Source organism: Pongo abelii, chromosome 1, assembly GCF_028885655.2.
Source record: "Pongo abelii isolate AG06213 chromosome 1, NHGRI_mPonAbe1-v2.0_pri, whole genome shotgun sequence".
Taxonomy (NCBI): Eukaryota; Metazoa; Chordata; class Mammalia; order Primates; family Hominidae; genus Pongo; species Pongo abelii.
The window spans coordinates 138,105,191-138,121,848 of record NC_071985.2 but is presented as its reverse complement, the minus strand read 5'-3'; the positions used below and the strand labels follow the sequence as shown (position 1 = coordinate 138,121,848).

The 16,658-nt window shown below is 43.5% G+C and overlaps 1 protein-coding gene across 9 annotated transcripts in view; it reads left to right on the top strand.

Annotated features, from left to right (window-relative positions):
• The window catches only part of SLC44A3 (solute carrier family 44 member 3), an 88,122-nt gene that overhangs the window by 51,645 nt on the left and 19,819 nt on the right, over positions 1-16,658 (top strand). For 6 of the 9 annotated variants that reach the window (XM_024245701.3, XM_024245704.3, XM_054530996.2 and 3 more), the window contains exons 11-12: positions 4,217-4,373; positions 6,794-6,880. In XM_024245701.3, coding sequence (XP_024101469.2) covers positions 4,217-4,373; positions 6,794-6,880 — 244 coding nt within the window. The remainder of the gene's footprint in view (positions 1-4,216; positions 4,374-6,793; positions 6,881-16,658) is intronic. The other 3 variants (XM_024245703.3, XM_024245705.3, XM_054530995.2) reach the window with 1 other exon arrangement.

The window sequence follows — 16,658 nt, the reverse complement described above, 5'->3', positions numbered from 1 at the left end:
CCCGAGGGAAAAAAGATCACAGGCAAAGGATCAAGGACCCAGAATAGGATCTGACTTTCACCAGCAGCTCTGAACCAGAAAAACAGTGAAGGAAGGCTGTAGAAGTCTGGTGAAAGATTATTTCCAACCTAGAATTGTATAGCCAGTCTACACCTAGCATAGAGTTGTATACCTATTCTTACTACCAGTCAAGGGTAAAGAAGAATAAAGTCATGCACAGGCAGTCCCAAGATTTCCCCGCCCTCACCCTTTCTAGGAGGGATGTTCCCCACTGAAACTCATGTGTAAGCCAGAGAGGAAAACATGAGTTTCAGAAAACAGGCTTGAGCAGAGCAGAGCAAGGAATTCCCAGGAGGGTAGCTGTGCAGCTGGCGTGGAAAGCGTCCAGTTCAAGGTAGACAATGGGCTCCAGGAGAGATGTCACCATGAAAAGAAAATGGAACTGAGGAAATACCAGGTGTGTTCAAACACATTAAGAAAAGCATTACACATTGGTGAAGCATTCGGTGAGGCCCATGGAAATCCAAGCTAATAAAAAAATATGAAACAATTAACTTCAGAAAAAAAAAGTTGTACAGGAAGGGAATCTAGTTGGAATATGCTACTTAGATCAGTGTGACTGTTATTTACAGCACATATTATTTATGTATGAATAACAAACACTAAGCATTAACTAAAAGTTTTGATGTAATTACATTGGAAGAATGGGAACATGAGTGTGAGGGGATTGGGGGAGTTAGGCTATGTAAGAAAATAAAACTAGAATCTTTCATAGTAGAAAAGTCAATAGACAATATCTGAAGCCGAAAAACCAAGAAATAGCAGTAAGAACATGTAATTTTGAGGTGTGGAAGTGAGTTCTCTAATAACAACTAAAATATTATCTCTAGGGAGAGAGAATTATGAATGGGGGAAGAAAACTGCTGTTTTTCCTATTAAGCCTAGCAGTGCTTTTTGGCTTTGTAAGATACTTTACATATTACTTTGATTTAAAAAATTAATTTACAATATAACACACAATGATTTATTTGTAGCACAACTATTCCATTTATTAAAGAACTCTGCTTCCTTTTTGATTTTCTGCCTAATTTTGAAACCTCAAGGTTTTTCCTTATCTTCAAAGTTCACAATTCTTCGTATCCTTTTCTGGCCTGCACTCAGGGTGAGGATTAAATGTAGCCAGGGTGCATTCATCTTTGTCGTTCATTTAAGCACTACGGGGGCTGAAGAGTTCATACAAAGACCATCAGGTACCAGGATATGGGCAATCTGTAGAATTTACTTTTTACAACCATTTGCTTGAAGAGGGATCAACTGAGAGCCATAAAGGTGGTGTTAGGGATGTGATAGGAAGGAGCTAGAACCCTTCAGGGTGGTGAAGGGACACTTGAGGTGTGACTTCATCATCATTTTCAAATATACAAAAGATGGTTTCCAGCTGCTCTATATCTGCGGAGGGAGAAGAGGAAATGGATTCGTAGCAGACCCTAAGGAATTTAGGTAGAGACAGATGAATTTCCTAACCTAGCAAGAGTTACCCAGGCCAGCTAAAGAATCCTGTTCTTTCTAATAAAGATGATTTTCATTTTCTATAGAATAGGAAAGAAACATACAACCTTCTCAGCCCTCCAAACCCCATCTTGCAGTGATTTTGTTGTAAGAAATATGGGAAGGGACATGGTCTTTACGGGGACCACACAGTCCTTTGCTGGTACCAGCTTTGCGGTGGAGGCCGTTTGTCCCATGCAGCCCACACCTAGTCCAGGAGCCTCAGCACAAAATTAATTCTCCATAATGTCAGAAGAGTTTTTAGTGAGCACGAGGCTGGATCTAACTAGAGCTAAAGCTTGTCTCTAGGACCATGATGTGGCTTGCCTGGCTGTATGCACTCTGTTGTCTAATGGGACTAGAAATTACAAAACAGTACTTTGTACCATGACTCAAAGGTGTTAGAGGACTTGGATGGATGGGACCATTAAACCCTTTGCCCCACAGCTTGGATTGATGTGGTATTTTGGGGACCTGGCTTCATTGTTCTGGGAGCCAGGCACCATTAGCACTCAAAGCAGCCACACATTCAAAGGAAGGGGGAAGCTGGGCTTCATGGGGCATATGCTAGAGTCGCCTTACCCTCTAACACTGCCCGTGTCTTCCTTATTGCCACTACCCACAGAATTGGGGTGGATGTGGCCCAGTGGGAAGATCTAGAGAGAGATGAGGAAGGCTGACTGGGGGCCCAGTCCTCCCCAGCCTCCTAATACACTCATTGCTGGGTTGCCCCATATGCTCAACACTGCAGTGTTGTCCCCCAGGTCAATTCTTAAAATATGAATAAGTCCAGAGGTAAGTATTATGTTTAGCATCACCGGGTGCGTCAGATCCTCTTCCTGAAGGCAGGTTTGGCTGGTTGTGAGGGAGACAGAGCTGGAGGCACTAGCCCCACACACAGCAGGGGAGAGGTGGTAGGATGACGTTACCTTTGAACATGGAAATGAGCCTGAGAGGAGGTGGGGGCCTCAGAGACACGCCACTTCATTAGCCTTTTTTTTTCTGTAGGGCTGTTTCTAGTTTTGAGGGCAGGTATTGAGTGACTCCTGGCTCTGTGAGCTGGCTTGGGTTGAAAGGGCCCTCTTTTAAAGTTCCCTCTCTCATCACGTGATAACCCAGCTTCTGGAACCTCTGCATCTTCTGCCAGCCAAGCCAGGCAGAGCCTCGAGCCATAACCAGGATGTGTTATGGACTAGGGAAGCTGAGGCAGTGCAGGTACTCTTCTGCCTGAAGTGGTTAACCCCATCACAGTGAAACCTCAGAAAGCTGATGCCTAACCCCAAACTTTAATACCTGGAGGGCTAACCCCAAGGCCCCCATTCACAGAGGCCTATGAATCATGTGTTTCCCTGCCAGATGGAAAGCAGGTGTTGTCCTCTTCTCCCTGCCTCCCCTCTTGAGCACCATAATAAGTTCTAAGGCACATAAATCTCCTCAATGGAAAAGTAAACATTCTTCCTTAAAAAAAATGAAAAATGAGGGAAGGGAAAAAAAAGTGTGTCAGATTTTCCTAGCCTACACTACTCTTCTAGTTTATCAGATCGAAATGAATTCCTATTAGCAGTAGCTTCCGTGGTTTTTCCTACTTTAAATAATACTGTGTTGAAACACACATCTTTTTTTTTTGTGGGACAACTGGGTTGCAGTTTTTCAGCTCTCAATATTACTTTCATGTTCTCTTTTTCTTCCTGGCTGATTTGAGTAACAGCAAAATGCAGCCATTGCCAACTCTTGAAACATTTCTGGCTGCCTTCCTTTTCCTGTCTCAAAACCTAGGCTGCTGTCAAAACCTTAATTCATAGTGACTTATTAGCAACCAGAGCAAGTTGTAGAATAATCCATTATAAAGAAACCAAGCTTCACTTGGAATCTGTGAAGTTGCTTCTCAGAAAGGCCTTATTTTCTAGAACTGGCTTCAGCGGGAATTCAGAGGGTCACCCGTGGGGTAGCATCAGCCCCCACTCCTTTGTTTTATCTTTCAGGTTTAGGGGAGAGTGATGGCTGTGCCCATTCTGTTCTTTCTCACTTTTTTTTCCCTGCCTGTGAAACTGACTTGTACACATTCTTGGGAGCTGCGTCATGACAAGTCCCGTAAATGATCCACACTGAAGTGACCTTTAAAGAGCAGAGTAGAAACCAGCAGGATTTGGGGAGCCTAGAGCTGTGAAGGAGCCAAGCACCCAGGGCTCTCTGTCCCTTCCCTGTAAGCGGGAGCTCACTGTTACCTCTCTGGCCACTGATCCTGGTCACGTGATTTGGTGATGATTTTTAATCACCAGGTGAATGCTGGCAATATTTATGTATACTCCTGTGTAATTTAAACCTTGGAGATTGTGCTACAATTAAAATTCTGAAAGTGAAAATGTGATGAATAGGCACCCTAAAGGGTTGGTGGATGGGCTCGGCATTATAAAGAGGGAAACTTTTTTAACTCATCAATTTTTTAAAATTCTTTCTGTTTTATTTGTAGCATTGAGTGGCACCAAAACGAATTAAATTAATACAAGAAACAATTTAACCGAAGCTACCAAGGAGTATAAAAAGTTCGCCAAATGCTTATTATGTCACAACTTTCTAAGTTGTTAGTACCACAGATGATTGGAACCAGAGAGTTTTTGCTGCTTTATAAAAAGTGTTTTTTAAATGCTGTCCTTTTCCCTATTTCCAGAAGTAAAAATGACCCTCCTGATCGTCCCATCCTTTCGTCTCTCTCCATTCTCTTCTTCTACCATCAAGGAACCGTTGTGAAAGGGTCATTTTTAATCTCTGTGGTGAGGATTCCAAGAATCATTGTCATGTACATGCAAAACGCACTGAAAGAACAGGTAAGGCTACCTCCTGATACACAGCACGTTCCGTGTTTGGGTTGCCAGAAACTTAATTACTGGAAAACTACAGCAGGTCCCAGGACAGAAATGTGACCTGTGACAGCGGCCGTGTAGAAAGCTCCTGCACTCCTCAGCTCCCATCCCCCGCCTCTCCCAGCAAACCTTTTATTTTCCCAGAGTCTCTGTTTTGTTTATGGTTTTGTTTATTGGGTTTTCTCCAACTCAGTGGAGATGGCGTGGGGAGGGAGTAGTTCTGAGTTAGCTGATTTTCCTTCTTATGTAAATGGCGAACAGACGGGATGAACTCTTAAGGTGAAATTTAAACAAGTTTTTTTGTGAACATTTATCATGCCTTTTTAAGTAAAAAAAAATACACCATAAGATAGGAATAATATTTGTTCATTTCTGTTTTAATGCTAAAATATTGCCTGCCTTTTGTGTTTCCTAGAGACAGGCATGGGAAATTCCTGGTGTGTGTGAGGAAGAAGGAGGGAGAAAAGGAGAGGGTTTGAATGAGAGTGTGTATGTGTGTGTATATGCGTGTGCACACATGCGCTTGAGAGTGAGAAATGGGCAAGCTGACCTACATCTCAGCTCAAAGGACAGAAAACTGTAGGGCTTTTGTGCCTGGGGGATTTCTCCTCCCTAGTTTTTATTTCCATGCGCATTTAGTTATGAATGCCAGTGGAAACCAGAACACCAGGAAAACAGCTGTTCTCATGGTATTTCTGGCCTGCCAAACAAGGGAAGATTGGACTTTTCCCAACTCTTCTGTTCTCACACAATGTTAATCTCTCCCCCATCACCACCTCAGAGTTGGTGACTCGGTCAGTTTCACAAACTTACCTGATTCCAACCTTTTGAGTATAGCTATGTGTCCTTAGTAAATTCAGGAAATTTTACCAATAGGTTTACATTGTATTTTAGAATTGTTTTCATTTACTTTTTAAAAAGATATCTGAATTGTTGATATTTTAAAATCTATAACCAAGATTTAAAGTTAGTTTATCAATTAGAAGCAATTGATTGGATAACACATAAAATTATCTGGCTTCCTTATCTGGAAATGCATGCTAAGCAGTTGCCCCTGATTGTAGAATATTTTCTTGTATTTCTATTAATATTTTGCTTGGCCACATTTTGGTGACTTGAAGAGGCATTTCCATATCCAGGACAAAACTAGCTACTTTTGGCTCCTGCATTTTGAAATCAATCCTTCAATCTTAGGAAACTTGCAGGATTTCTTGAAGAACAGGACAGCGTTTTATTTTAAATCTATTTGTGATATGTGTGTGTGCGCACTGGTAATAGATAATCATAAATTAATGAGCGGCGGGGAGCTTGCTCTCCCTCCTAAAGCTAGGCATCTTAAACTCTCTGGGGAAACAGCCTTTCATAAATCTAAAAGAGAAGTCAGTGGAAGGCCCAAAGTCTCTCTGACTGAGGTCTAAAAGGTTATTTATCACTTCCCAGATCCCACAAGGACCAAGGGCCAAAATTGCTTTTAGTGATGTCACTATTGGGAAAATGTGTCCTTTCTTAGGTTAAAAAAAAATTTCTTCCTCAGCAGCCTTACTGCCCCGCACCGTGTCTACAATTTAAATGTTTCACACAGCCACTGTGTGATTTTCCCTCGTTAAATAGGCTCATTCACCAACACAGCCAGGCTGAAAAGTGTCCAGATCAAGTTTCATCCAATTGATTCACATTGGGATGAGAAAATGTCCATATAAGGCTGAGCTATTCCTGGGGTCCTCATCCTAGGCTATTTCAGGATTGTTTTCAGGGATGTGTTCACTCTGGAGAGTGGGTAGGATGCCTCCAAGCACCCTTCCCCCAAGAGGTTCATTAAAGTATTCATTCTTGAGCTATGCACAAGTTCAAGTTATATTTCAAAGGAGCAATTTATCCCTCAAACTTTAGTCCCGAAAAAAATCTCACTACAGGATTTATTTCCTCCAGAGTTAAACTTGATTCTTTATTTATGTGGGCACATAACTAGTATCTACAGTGCATTATTTGTTTTTTTTGTTTCTGGGATGTGAATTTTTCATGAATATAAACTTTGGTTTGAAAAAGCAAAGTGTGCCATTTCAGACACTTAAGGGCAGATGAAGGGGGAAGAGAGGTTTTTTTTTTTACTGGAACCAGAAGGCCTGCGTTTGTTCTGCTGTTTAGTATGGACTAACCTCCCTAACAGCACCCCTAACACGTAAGTCCGCAAGGCAGAAACGTTGCTCCTCAGTAATACTAGAACCATAATTAGTAGTAGTCGTATGCACACAATAGAACTTCTCCCACGCCACCAGTGTTTCCCCAGGTGCATAAGTAAAAGCTGTGTTTCCTCAGAAACTGCCTGCTTGTCTTCTTTCCTGTGTTGTTTTTGACTCCGTTCCTTTGTTCTCAACCTGATCCAGCAGCATGGTGCATTGTCCAGGTACCTGTTCCGATGCTGCTACTGCTGTTTCTGGTGTCTTGACAAATACCTGCTCCATCTCAACCAGGTACGTCTCTACCTATTGCCTCAGGAACACACAGAAGGGTCCAAAGGTGGGCTTCATCTCTTAAGTCAAGGTTTGGCAAATTCTTCTCTAAGGGGCCAAACTGTGTAAACATTTTAGGCTTTCAGACCAGTCTCTCTGTCACAACCACTCAATTCTGCCATCACGGCAGGAAAGCAGCCATAGGTAAAATGTCAATGGGATGGATGTGGCTATGTTCTAATAAACCTTAACTTATCAACACTGAAATTTGAATTTCATATGATTTTTACATGTCAAGAAATATTCCTTTTTTGATTTTGATTTTTTCTCAACCGTTGTAAAATTGTAAAAATTGTTCTTAGCTCCTGCCAGAGGAAAGCGGGCGGTGTGATGGAGCTAGCTCCTGGGCTGTAGTTTGCATACCCTACCCTAGAACCATATGCCGTTAAAGCCATGCTTCAAATTCTAAAAGAAAGTTTTTCTCTTTTCAGAAATAAAGAGGGGAGGGAGTATTTAGAAACCCTAAGCATAATGAATGTATATCAACTAAGAGCTAATTTTCAGTGTCTTCTCTAAGAACTATAATTTTCCTGAACTAGGAAAAGAATTGCCTCCCTAATTTTCATAGATTTCACCAGTCTTTCCTTTTCAAGCTATAAATATGCCTTTAAAGTTATAAAAATTATATCTTGCAATTGTTTGGATTTCAGATTTTTTTCCTTTCCTGAATGTTTCAAATTGATGGAAATTTAAATATGTTGTATTCCTCTATAGAGCATTTAGGAGATTTTAATAGTCCTTAGTCAAATTTACACAAAGCAGTATTTTTGTAAGTTAGCAAACTGTTTTATAATTTAAATGTTCACAGAAATCTCACTTAGACCAGTACTTCCTATAATTGCCCCCTCCCAAAGAAATGTACCTTTAGAAGTAAAGGGACTAATTAGACCATCTATGTTTAATGTCTTTTAAGTGGTATTTAGAATACTTTTCGTTATTCAGGGAAAAATGTAGCCTTTTATAGTAAGGTCTGTTTTTAGGCTCTTAAACTTGGAGAACATTTTAGAGTATATTTAGTTTTCATTTGGATTGCTATAAGCCAGCATGTATAAAACACAATCAAATACCATGGACCTTTCAGAATGGGGGGACATATAACAAGTCAGTCCAAACCCTTTGAATACATTTGTCATGGTGTAAGATGTTATAGCTGTTGTGTATATATCCAGACAGCAACTTCATAAATATTTTGAGATGCATTGCAAAAATGTATTAACTATAATAAAATATATATGCCTGAAAAATAAAGGCTAAGAAACATATAGATAGACTAGAAAGACAAAAGCAATGAATGGGACCATTGATATACAAATATGTTGGCCATATGGCCCTACAAGGCCCCAGGGTTGACCTGTCATCCCCTCTCACTGTAGTACGGGAATTCAGGTACTTTCTGCATGCCTCTTTCACTCATGGTTTTCATACTGGCCCCTGGAAGCCTAGAGGCTCCTGTGGACACCGTGGGGACCACCACATTAGGAGGGCAGAGAAATGGGTGAGGTGGAGGAAGGGTGGGCCCTGGCCCCATACCATGCCTATACTGCCCGGCCTTGCAGCCAGAGCAGCTCCACTTTATGTGGTTTAGGGGTGGGAGTGTGGGAGTGTACTGAAGGTTTCATTTGAGGACAGGTCTCTGCTGCTAAAACACATTTGAAAACCTCTGGTCCCATTTTCACATTTGTTTTCTCTGCCCTGTTATCCTGAGATACGTATTTTCCTGCCTTCTGAACTTTCACCACCTTAATTAATCCAGGACAATTTCCCTTGGTAATTCAAAATGTTTCCAAACTCGTAAGTGACATTAATGTTAACCACACCTTAATGACCATTGTAAAGGTGACGACTCCTTATAAAAGCTGTGTCAATGGAAGTAATGATCCCTGATTCACAAAAAAACTAAGCCAGCCTTGATCCAGCTCCTGTAGTGAGTCAGTGGTGCAAACAGGGATAGGTCTTTCAGATTCTAATCATGGTGCCTGTGCACTAGGCTGTGACTAAACCAGCTTCATAGTGTCTTTTCCTTGGGGTGACTCCTGTAGAACTGGGTGGTGCCAGCTGATATGGGTGATGCTCAGAGGCCTAAGGTTCAGGAGATTGGGAAGAGGAGGAAGAATGAAAAAACAAGAATTGATGTGAATATTAATGGGGAGGGAAGGGTCACCTCTGGTCTACATCGACCACTGGAAAGCAGAGTGAAATAAAAATGTTTAAGAATAAAGATGATTGTAAATGGTGATCAGAGCAACTGTCAGCCTCATTTGGCAGTAGACAAAGGAAAGTGAGCATAAAGTGAGAAAAGGAATTTAGATTCACCTTTTCAGAAATTTCCTTGCATTGGAATGACTTACTAGGGGACATTGTGGCATCTCTGTCTCTGGAAATCAGTTTTAAAAAGGCTGAACCCTATTTTATGTTCCTCACTTTGTGGAATAGGAGCTGGGAAATCCTGAAAGAGAATGAGATCCATTTGTTACCATCAAAACTCAGATGCTCATCTTTATTTAACATCGAGGAGCTGGTTGGGTTTTCCCACTGCTTCTTAAAAGCCTAATCCATCTTCACTAAATCCTAGTAGGGAGGCAGGTGGCAGTTGCGGCATTTTGTAAACACCCAGCCTAAGGCTGCACAGGCATTCACTCGCAAGGTGGGGAATGAAACTCTCAATCTCATAATTTCTCATTTACTTTTCTCCCTACATCATAAATACTGAGTGTGTGCATACTGAAAAAATTACATGTTCACCTCACACATGCGTTCATCCAGCAACCGTGTGTTTATGCTGTATGCAGACTATTTCTACCTGGGCATAATAGGGACCAGGACCATGGTGATACAGAGGTGATACAGAGTCATTACTGTATAGTGCAAAAGCCAGGTCTCCAAGAAATTGACAAGCTAGTTGTTGGGAGGCAGGGACCAGTAAGTGGCATATGCATGAGATATTTATATGACAGTACAGAAAAGCACATGTTTAAGTGTTGGGATAGGGCTGTGGAAGTTCAGAAAAGGGGAATCTTGGTCACTGGGAGAGGTCATTTGACTCTGTAATTAGGGGAAATTTCCTAGGAGAGGTGGACCTGAGTATGGAGCACCCACTGGAGATCACCAGCTACTAACGACAGCAATAACAGCTGTGGGTATTGGCAATAAACTGTTTTGCCAGTTGTATGCTGAGCACTTTTCCTGCATTATATCAGTTGTTAGGTTTTTTGTTTTTGTTTTTGTTTTGTTTTTTTGAGACAGAGTTTTGCTCCTGTTGCCCAGGCTGGAGTGCAGTGCTACAATCTCTGCTCACTGCAACCTCTGCCTCCCGGGTTCAAGTGATTCTCCTGCCTTATCCTCCGGAGTAACTGGGACTACAGGCACATGCCACCACGTGCTGAGTTTTTGTATTTTTAGTAGAAACGGGGTTTCACCATGTTGGCCAGGCTGGTCTCAAACTCCTGATCTCAGGTGATTTACCCACCTTGGCCTCCCAGACTGCAGGGATTACAGGCATGAGCCACCATTCGTGGCCAGCTGTTAGTTTTTGAGATAGTGTCTCCGATTTACAGATAGGGAGATTGAGGCTTAGAGAAGGCACATAGTGGCAGAACTAGGATTTGAATCAAGACCTGTTTTGCCTCCAGGACCCAAGCCCTTAACCACTGTGCATTTTTAAAATAGCCAGAGGAGGACTCATGACCACCACCTGGGGATGTTCTTTTCCATTCCTTACAAAGCCAGAGTCTGGACAAATAGAGCTGGCAGAGCACATTTTGTTACACAGCAGACTTTTGTGGAGGAGGACAGGAAAGGTGAAGGAGCAATGAAGATGATGAACTCACCGTAAGTGTAATCAAGGAGTTATCCATCCAGAAAAGGCTGGTCAGGGTGGCCTGGCCCCTCCTCCTTTCCTCAGGCAAGTTAGTGGTCAAAGCGTCTGGGAGTGTTGGCTGGCTATTCTCAGAGACTTTCAGGCAAAGGGACCTTACAGCTTCCCCTCTCCCTCCAAGCGCTTTCCAGGGGCCTGGCTAAGAACCCCACTGTGAGACTACAGGCTAAGCACTCAGCAAGAATGGCGTACTTACTGTTTCTTACAGGGTCTGCACACAGTTCCTCATGGAAATGTCTCCCTAAGTGCACATCTCTTGTCCACTGTGGACACAGGCCTCTGTCCCAGCCATGATGTTGGCATTAGGTCAATGTTCCTCTAAGTATGAAACCCACTGGTGAGCCCCAGGACTCTTCCTGATGGTTCCAAACTGATCTGAACAGTCTAGAAAATCCTTTTTTCAATTTTTATAGGCAAATAGCAGGATTCCATAGATTTTTCATTTTTGCATACAGCAAGGAGCTGTTTGCCAATCAATAAAGTAGAGCCTGTGTTATTAAAGCTTACTAAAATGTGTTCTTTATGAATCCAAATTGGTGTCTTAACGTAGTTTCTTAAGGAGTCAAATTCATTATTCTTTTCAGACATCTAACTGCCGAGGCAATGCCCGGTGACCCTGCAAAATTTGTGAATGTACACACGCAGACAGTTGGGATTTGCAAACTGGAAAAAGAACACTTTGCTACCACCAGTGTTGCCTTGAGTTGACTGTGTTGTTTGGTTGCAGTCATTCTTGTCTTGATGTTTTACTTCTGTTGATTATTCCATTTATTTATTTTTTATTTTTTATTTTTTTTGAGACAGAGTTTCGCTCTTGTTGCCCAGGCTGGAGTGCAATGGCGTGATCTCGGCTCACTGCAACCTTCGCCTCCCAGGTTTAAGCGATTCTCCTGCCTCAGCCTCCCGAGTAGCTGGGATTACAGGCATGTCCCAGCACGCCTGGCTGATTTTGTATTTTTAGTAGAGATGGGGTTTCTCCATGTTGGCTGGTCTCGAACTCCTGACCTCAGGTGATCCACCTGCCTCAGCCTCCCAAAGTGCTGGGATTACAGGTGTGAGCCACCGCGCCCGGCCTTTTGTTTATTCATTCTTTTTTTTTTTAAATCACTTTAAGCATTGCATTCCTCTTCAATGCTTTGTTCTTCCAGCAGAAGTGGGAATGGGTATAGGCAGTGAGCTGTGGGCTAGTGTCAGAAGTCTGAGAACCACCGTATCTATACCAGTCTCCTGGGAGAAGCTTCCAGGTAAAAATGACTTCAGTCAGGTATAGGAGCAGTTTGCCTCTGCCTCTTCATTATTTGAGTAACTTGGGTGAGTCCCTTAATCTTGCTGAGCTTCTGCAATATGAAAGGGTTAGGTTCAGTGACCCCCAAGATTCTTGTGTGGCTTTTTGACCCTTGTCATGGCATCCAGCCCAGAGCTGGGGGCATGCACAGTGCCGCCACACAGCATCAAAGCCATGAGATGCTTTGTGTGGGAAATGAGGGGAGAGTGGAAAAAAATATGAGCTGTTTGTTTTCCTGTGGTGTTCCAAAATGACAGCCTCATTTCTCTTCATGATATACCTTGTATCCATGGTGAGGACTTATCCTAGAACCACAAAAATCAGTGATGTTTCATGTTGCCTCAATTCTGAGGCACTGGAATCTTGTAGAGTTGTCTGAGAATGTGAATGAACAAAGAGGAGCCATCTATCTGTATCTACTTAGAGTGATCCTGCCAGTAGTTCTGCTATAATATATAGTGATAAATAAAATAACTGGTGATGAGATGCTGGTCAAATGCCAGGCAGCTCAGTCATTCTCAACAGTAGGAGTGTACTGTAATGTCCAATGCCTTTCACAGCCCTTTTCTGCCTTGGGCTATTATGCAAGATAGCTGGGAGCCTGATGGATCTGTGCTGCATCCCCTTGAGGAGGGAACCAAGTGACCCCGATGCACCTTGATGCAGTGAGTAAAGCGTGCAGCCTACTTTCCTTTGTCATCCCTCTAGATAAGATCTAGTAAGTACATGTACAGATTATTGCCTCTTGCTATTTGATCAGAAATGCCAGCAGCTTCCTGTCTTCCTGACTGATGAATATACTAGTCTGAAAGATCCCAGATAATCTTGTGAAGGTCAAGGCAGAGAAAAACCTGCTGCTTCTGGGGAAATATACACCTGTCTCACCTTCTTACCTCATAGTGCCTCTCCTCAACCTGCTCTGCCTGCCAAGACTGTTTTTACTGAACATAATGTTGATCTCTGTCTTCTAAGCCTTTGCGGCAGACTCAACTTTGTAGTATCTCCAAACATTCTCTTCCCCCGCCCCTTTCCTTGCAGTTAGCTCTGTTTCAATGACTCTCTTTCTCGTAGTCCATCAATAGCTAAAGCACTCAATGACTTTTCCACATCAGGTTTGGTTGGTTCATCCCAAGCCAGTTGGCAGATCTCCAGTGACTCCTCCTTTCTCCTCTCCCAGAGCAGCATGTACATCTCAGAAAAAAAGTAAAAATATTGTGCAGTTTATCTCACTAGATTAGGAAAATGATGTAAAGTTTCTTAAGAAGAAACAGTTCTTTCAGAAGCTGGCATTGCCATAATAGGTAGTCTCATCACATAGCATCCAGACAGCCATTCTTTCAGTGACAGCGGTGGTTCTGAATCCTCCACCCCCGCTGACTGGTTTAGAGCTATTCTGGGCAGCCAGCTGATGGTGACAGCTCTGGAGAGATGCCTCGCGTGTACGTGCTTCAGAAAGAAGCTCACATGTGTGTCAATATGATAGTTTGCATTAAGGCCCATTTATAGACAATGGTAATCCCCACACCCAGCTGTTGCGTGGCAAATGCTGCTACCCTGGCTTTAGATAGAAAGGCATTAAGACACCTATTTGTCAGAGGCCCCAGGCTGTCTGGGAGAAAACAAACTGAATCCTCATGTTTCCCGGTGCATGGTTCAGAAGCTGCTAGGCATATGGCTGTGACTTAGTGTGGCTTTCCTGGGAGCAGCCTCTCTGGAGCCTAGCTCCCACCAGCTGTGGGCATGTTACAAGACTCAGAGCTCAGGAGGGCGAGGCCCAAAGCCCTTTTCTCCAAGTGGGCCTTAGTGCTCAATCCTTTGGGGTGAGGCCCAGTGAGCAGCCACCATGTTCAATTGGACTCTGAAGTGCTTCCTGACATGAAATTTCAGTGCCTTCTCGGAGAGGCAAGTAATGTTTGTTGAATGAATTATCGCATGAGAAAGGGAGGGAAAGTTATATAAGGGCACTCAGGCAACTAGGAACTCCTGCAAGGCAATCGAGTGGTCAGTGCAAATGACTTCAACTTCCTCCTAAGTGTGCAGCTCCTGAAGACAAGAATACCAGCCACTCACTGGCACTTACTATATACCGGGTACTGTGCTACTTTATGTGTATCAACTACCTATAGCCTCACAAAGTAGCCTGTGTAGTATTTTTTGAACAGATGATAATACTTTGGTTCAGAGAGCTTAAGTAGTAACCTGACCTAGGTTAGACAGGAGGAAAGTAGCAGAGCTGACTCTTGAGGTTTTGAAGACCCGGTAAGTCATTTCCTCTTCCTTGTCCAAGTTCTGAATAATTGTGAGATGTAAGAGTCAAACAGATGAAGATTAAAAATATCACCTTGAATACGAAATCACCAGATTGGAAAATTACCACAGGAACAGCTGTAGGCAAGTCGGCTTGTTAATGTTTTACCCCTGAATCAGAATGACCAACCCACCCTTTACCAGGCCCAGCCAACAAGGTGAACCTCTCTATGGATCTGAGAAAGTATGTTCCTGGTGACAGGTGGATCCCAAAAGAGAGTGAGGAAGGGCCTGAGCCCGCCTGCACTCTGCTGCTCCCTCCAAATTTGCCCAGTCCCTTAAGTTCACCTCCTTCCCTGAAACAAATGAGAGGCATTAGCCTAAAGGAAGTCCCTGACCACAGAAACCCAAAGCCAGGGAAATCAAGACTAGCGCCACACTGGGATTTAAACCCAGGTTTTCACCAGGCCACTAGGGCACTCCTTCCACAGGGTAGGGACTCAGAAGCCCAGAACTTTAGAGATCATGAAACAGCTTCCCCTCATAATAGCAGAATCTGGGGTCCAGAGGGCTTGAATGCCTCAACCAGGTTACACAGTGGGCAGAGCTCATTCTGATTCCATTCCCTATCCTGCATCTTCTCTTCCTTGCCCTTCTGAGCCTCCTGGAGGACAGACAGGTGTGTCACTTTACACAGTATGTCTACATGAGCTGCCCTGGGGTACCTTTTGGCGGAACTCTATGTAAATCTCCCCCATCTCTTGGGCAATATGGAAGACAGGCCCATGCTCATGGAGGCAGAAGGGTGAGGAACATTTGCATCCTGGGAAGTTTGGGGTCTCGCCTTTTGTTAATGGTAGCAAGGGCAACTAGGACTGTTTCCAACAACACTAGTTGAAAAGGTCAGCTGATCCGAGGAGTTGCCATTTGTGTAAATCTGAGCCTTCTTTCATAAGTCTGAACTCCATGAAGCAAACCCTTTATGTTCTTTGTGCCTTCCTGTCATGACATGTTCTAGGTACACTGGAAATATGCTGAGAGAGACTGCCTAGGTTTTTAACTTTAAGAAATCCACCTTTGAATCAGCACATCCGGTTTCCTCATAAAGAAGGGAGCAGGTGACATGTGAAAACACTGTGTTCTGATGAGCAGTATTCGAATGTGGGGATCTGGCAGCTCAGACTAACTCCTCCTATGCCCTCCCACCCATAGGTTATTGTGTGCAGTGGACACCACGCTGCCTGGGCTAGGCCGGGCTGGGCCGTCATCTGTGATCACAGCTAGGCAAGGGCTAGAGTGGGGAGGTGCCTCAGAGTGGAAAAGGGAACTTTCCAATCTAAGTTGTTAACATTACTCCCAGTGCTCAAGAAATGGGAAGAGGATAGATTAGCTTCAACGTTTCCCAAATTCACTTAGTGTGGAAAATGAAAAGAAACCATTAAGTAGCTCCTACCCCAAATGTCCTCTTCCCTTAGGATGGAGAGCAGGATTCTTTGGGGCATTGCTCTTTGTCTGGAACAGTTGTTGTCCAACGGGTCTGACTGCCCACCTTGAAGTCTGCACTCTTCTAAGCAAGGCAGTGACTGTGGGCACGTTCCTTGGCTGTCATTCTTATGTCATTGAGACTTGTTGAGAGAAGGAAGTGATGATTGGCCAGAGACTAGAGAATGCATTCATAAAAAGAAAAAAAGCATATGAAAGGAGACGTGAGTCACTGTGGCTGAAGGAATACATGCCACTTTGATTTAGCAGTCACTAAGTCATGTCCTGCTACAAGCAGGACTCCCATGACACCCCAGGCCACCACCACCTGAGTCTCATCTTTGAATGACTTCCACATGCTATGAAGAGCAGCCGCAGATTCAGATGTGCAGATGATACTGTATCATGTCTCTCAACCTGATTTCTAACTTTGAGCTCTCATTCCACTGGACGGGTGGAAAACTTAATCTGTTATTCTTGAGCTATCCCTCCTTGGAGTTATATGAGGTTTCAGGTGTCCCCAGACATTAGCAGATATAGGTTGCCCTTGAGACATCATCTTCCCATCTTTATGGCTACTCAGGTCCTGCTTGGGAAGTAGGAATCTTTCACCTATGGTCACCTATGGTCCTATCTGCCTTGATATGCTAGCACTAGGTGACCACCTGTCCTGGTCACCTAGAAGCCCCGTGTCTCTGGTACCCCCTCACTCCCAGGCAAACCAGGACCCTGGGAGTGGTCATAGAAGAGCCTTGCCACTTCTCCAAGCTGTGTTTAAAGAAAAGGTGGGGGGCAGACCTGGACCTTCAGTCAGGACACATAGACCTTTGTTTCCTCCTCCCCCAGCCCAG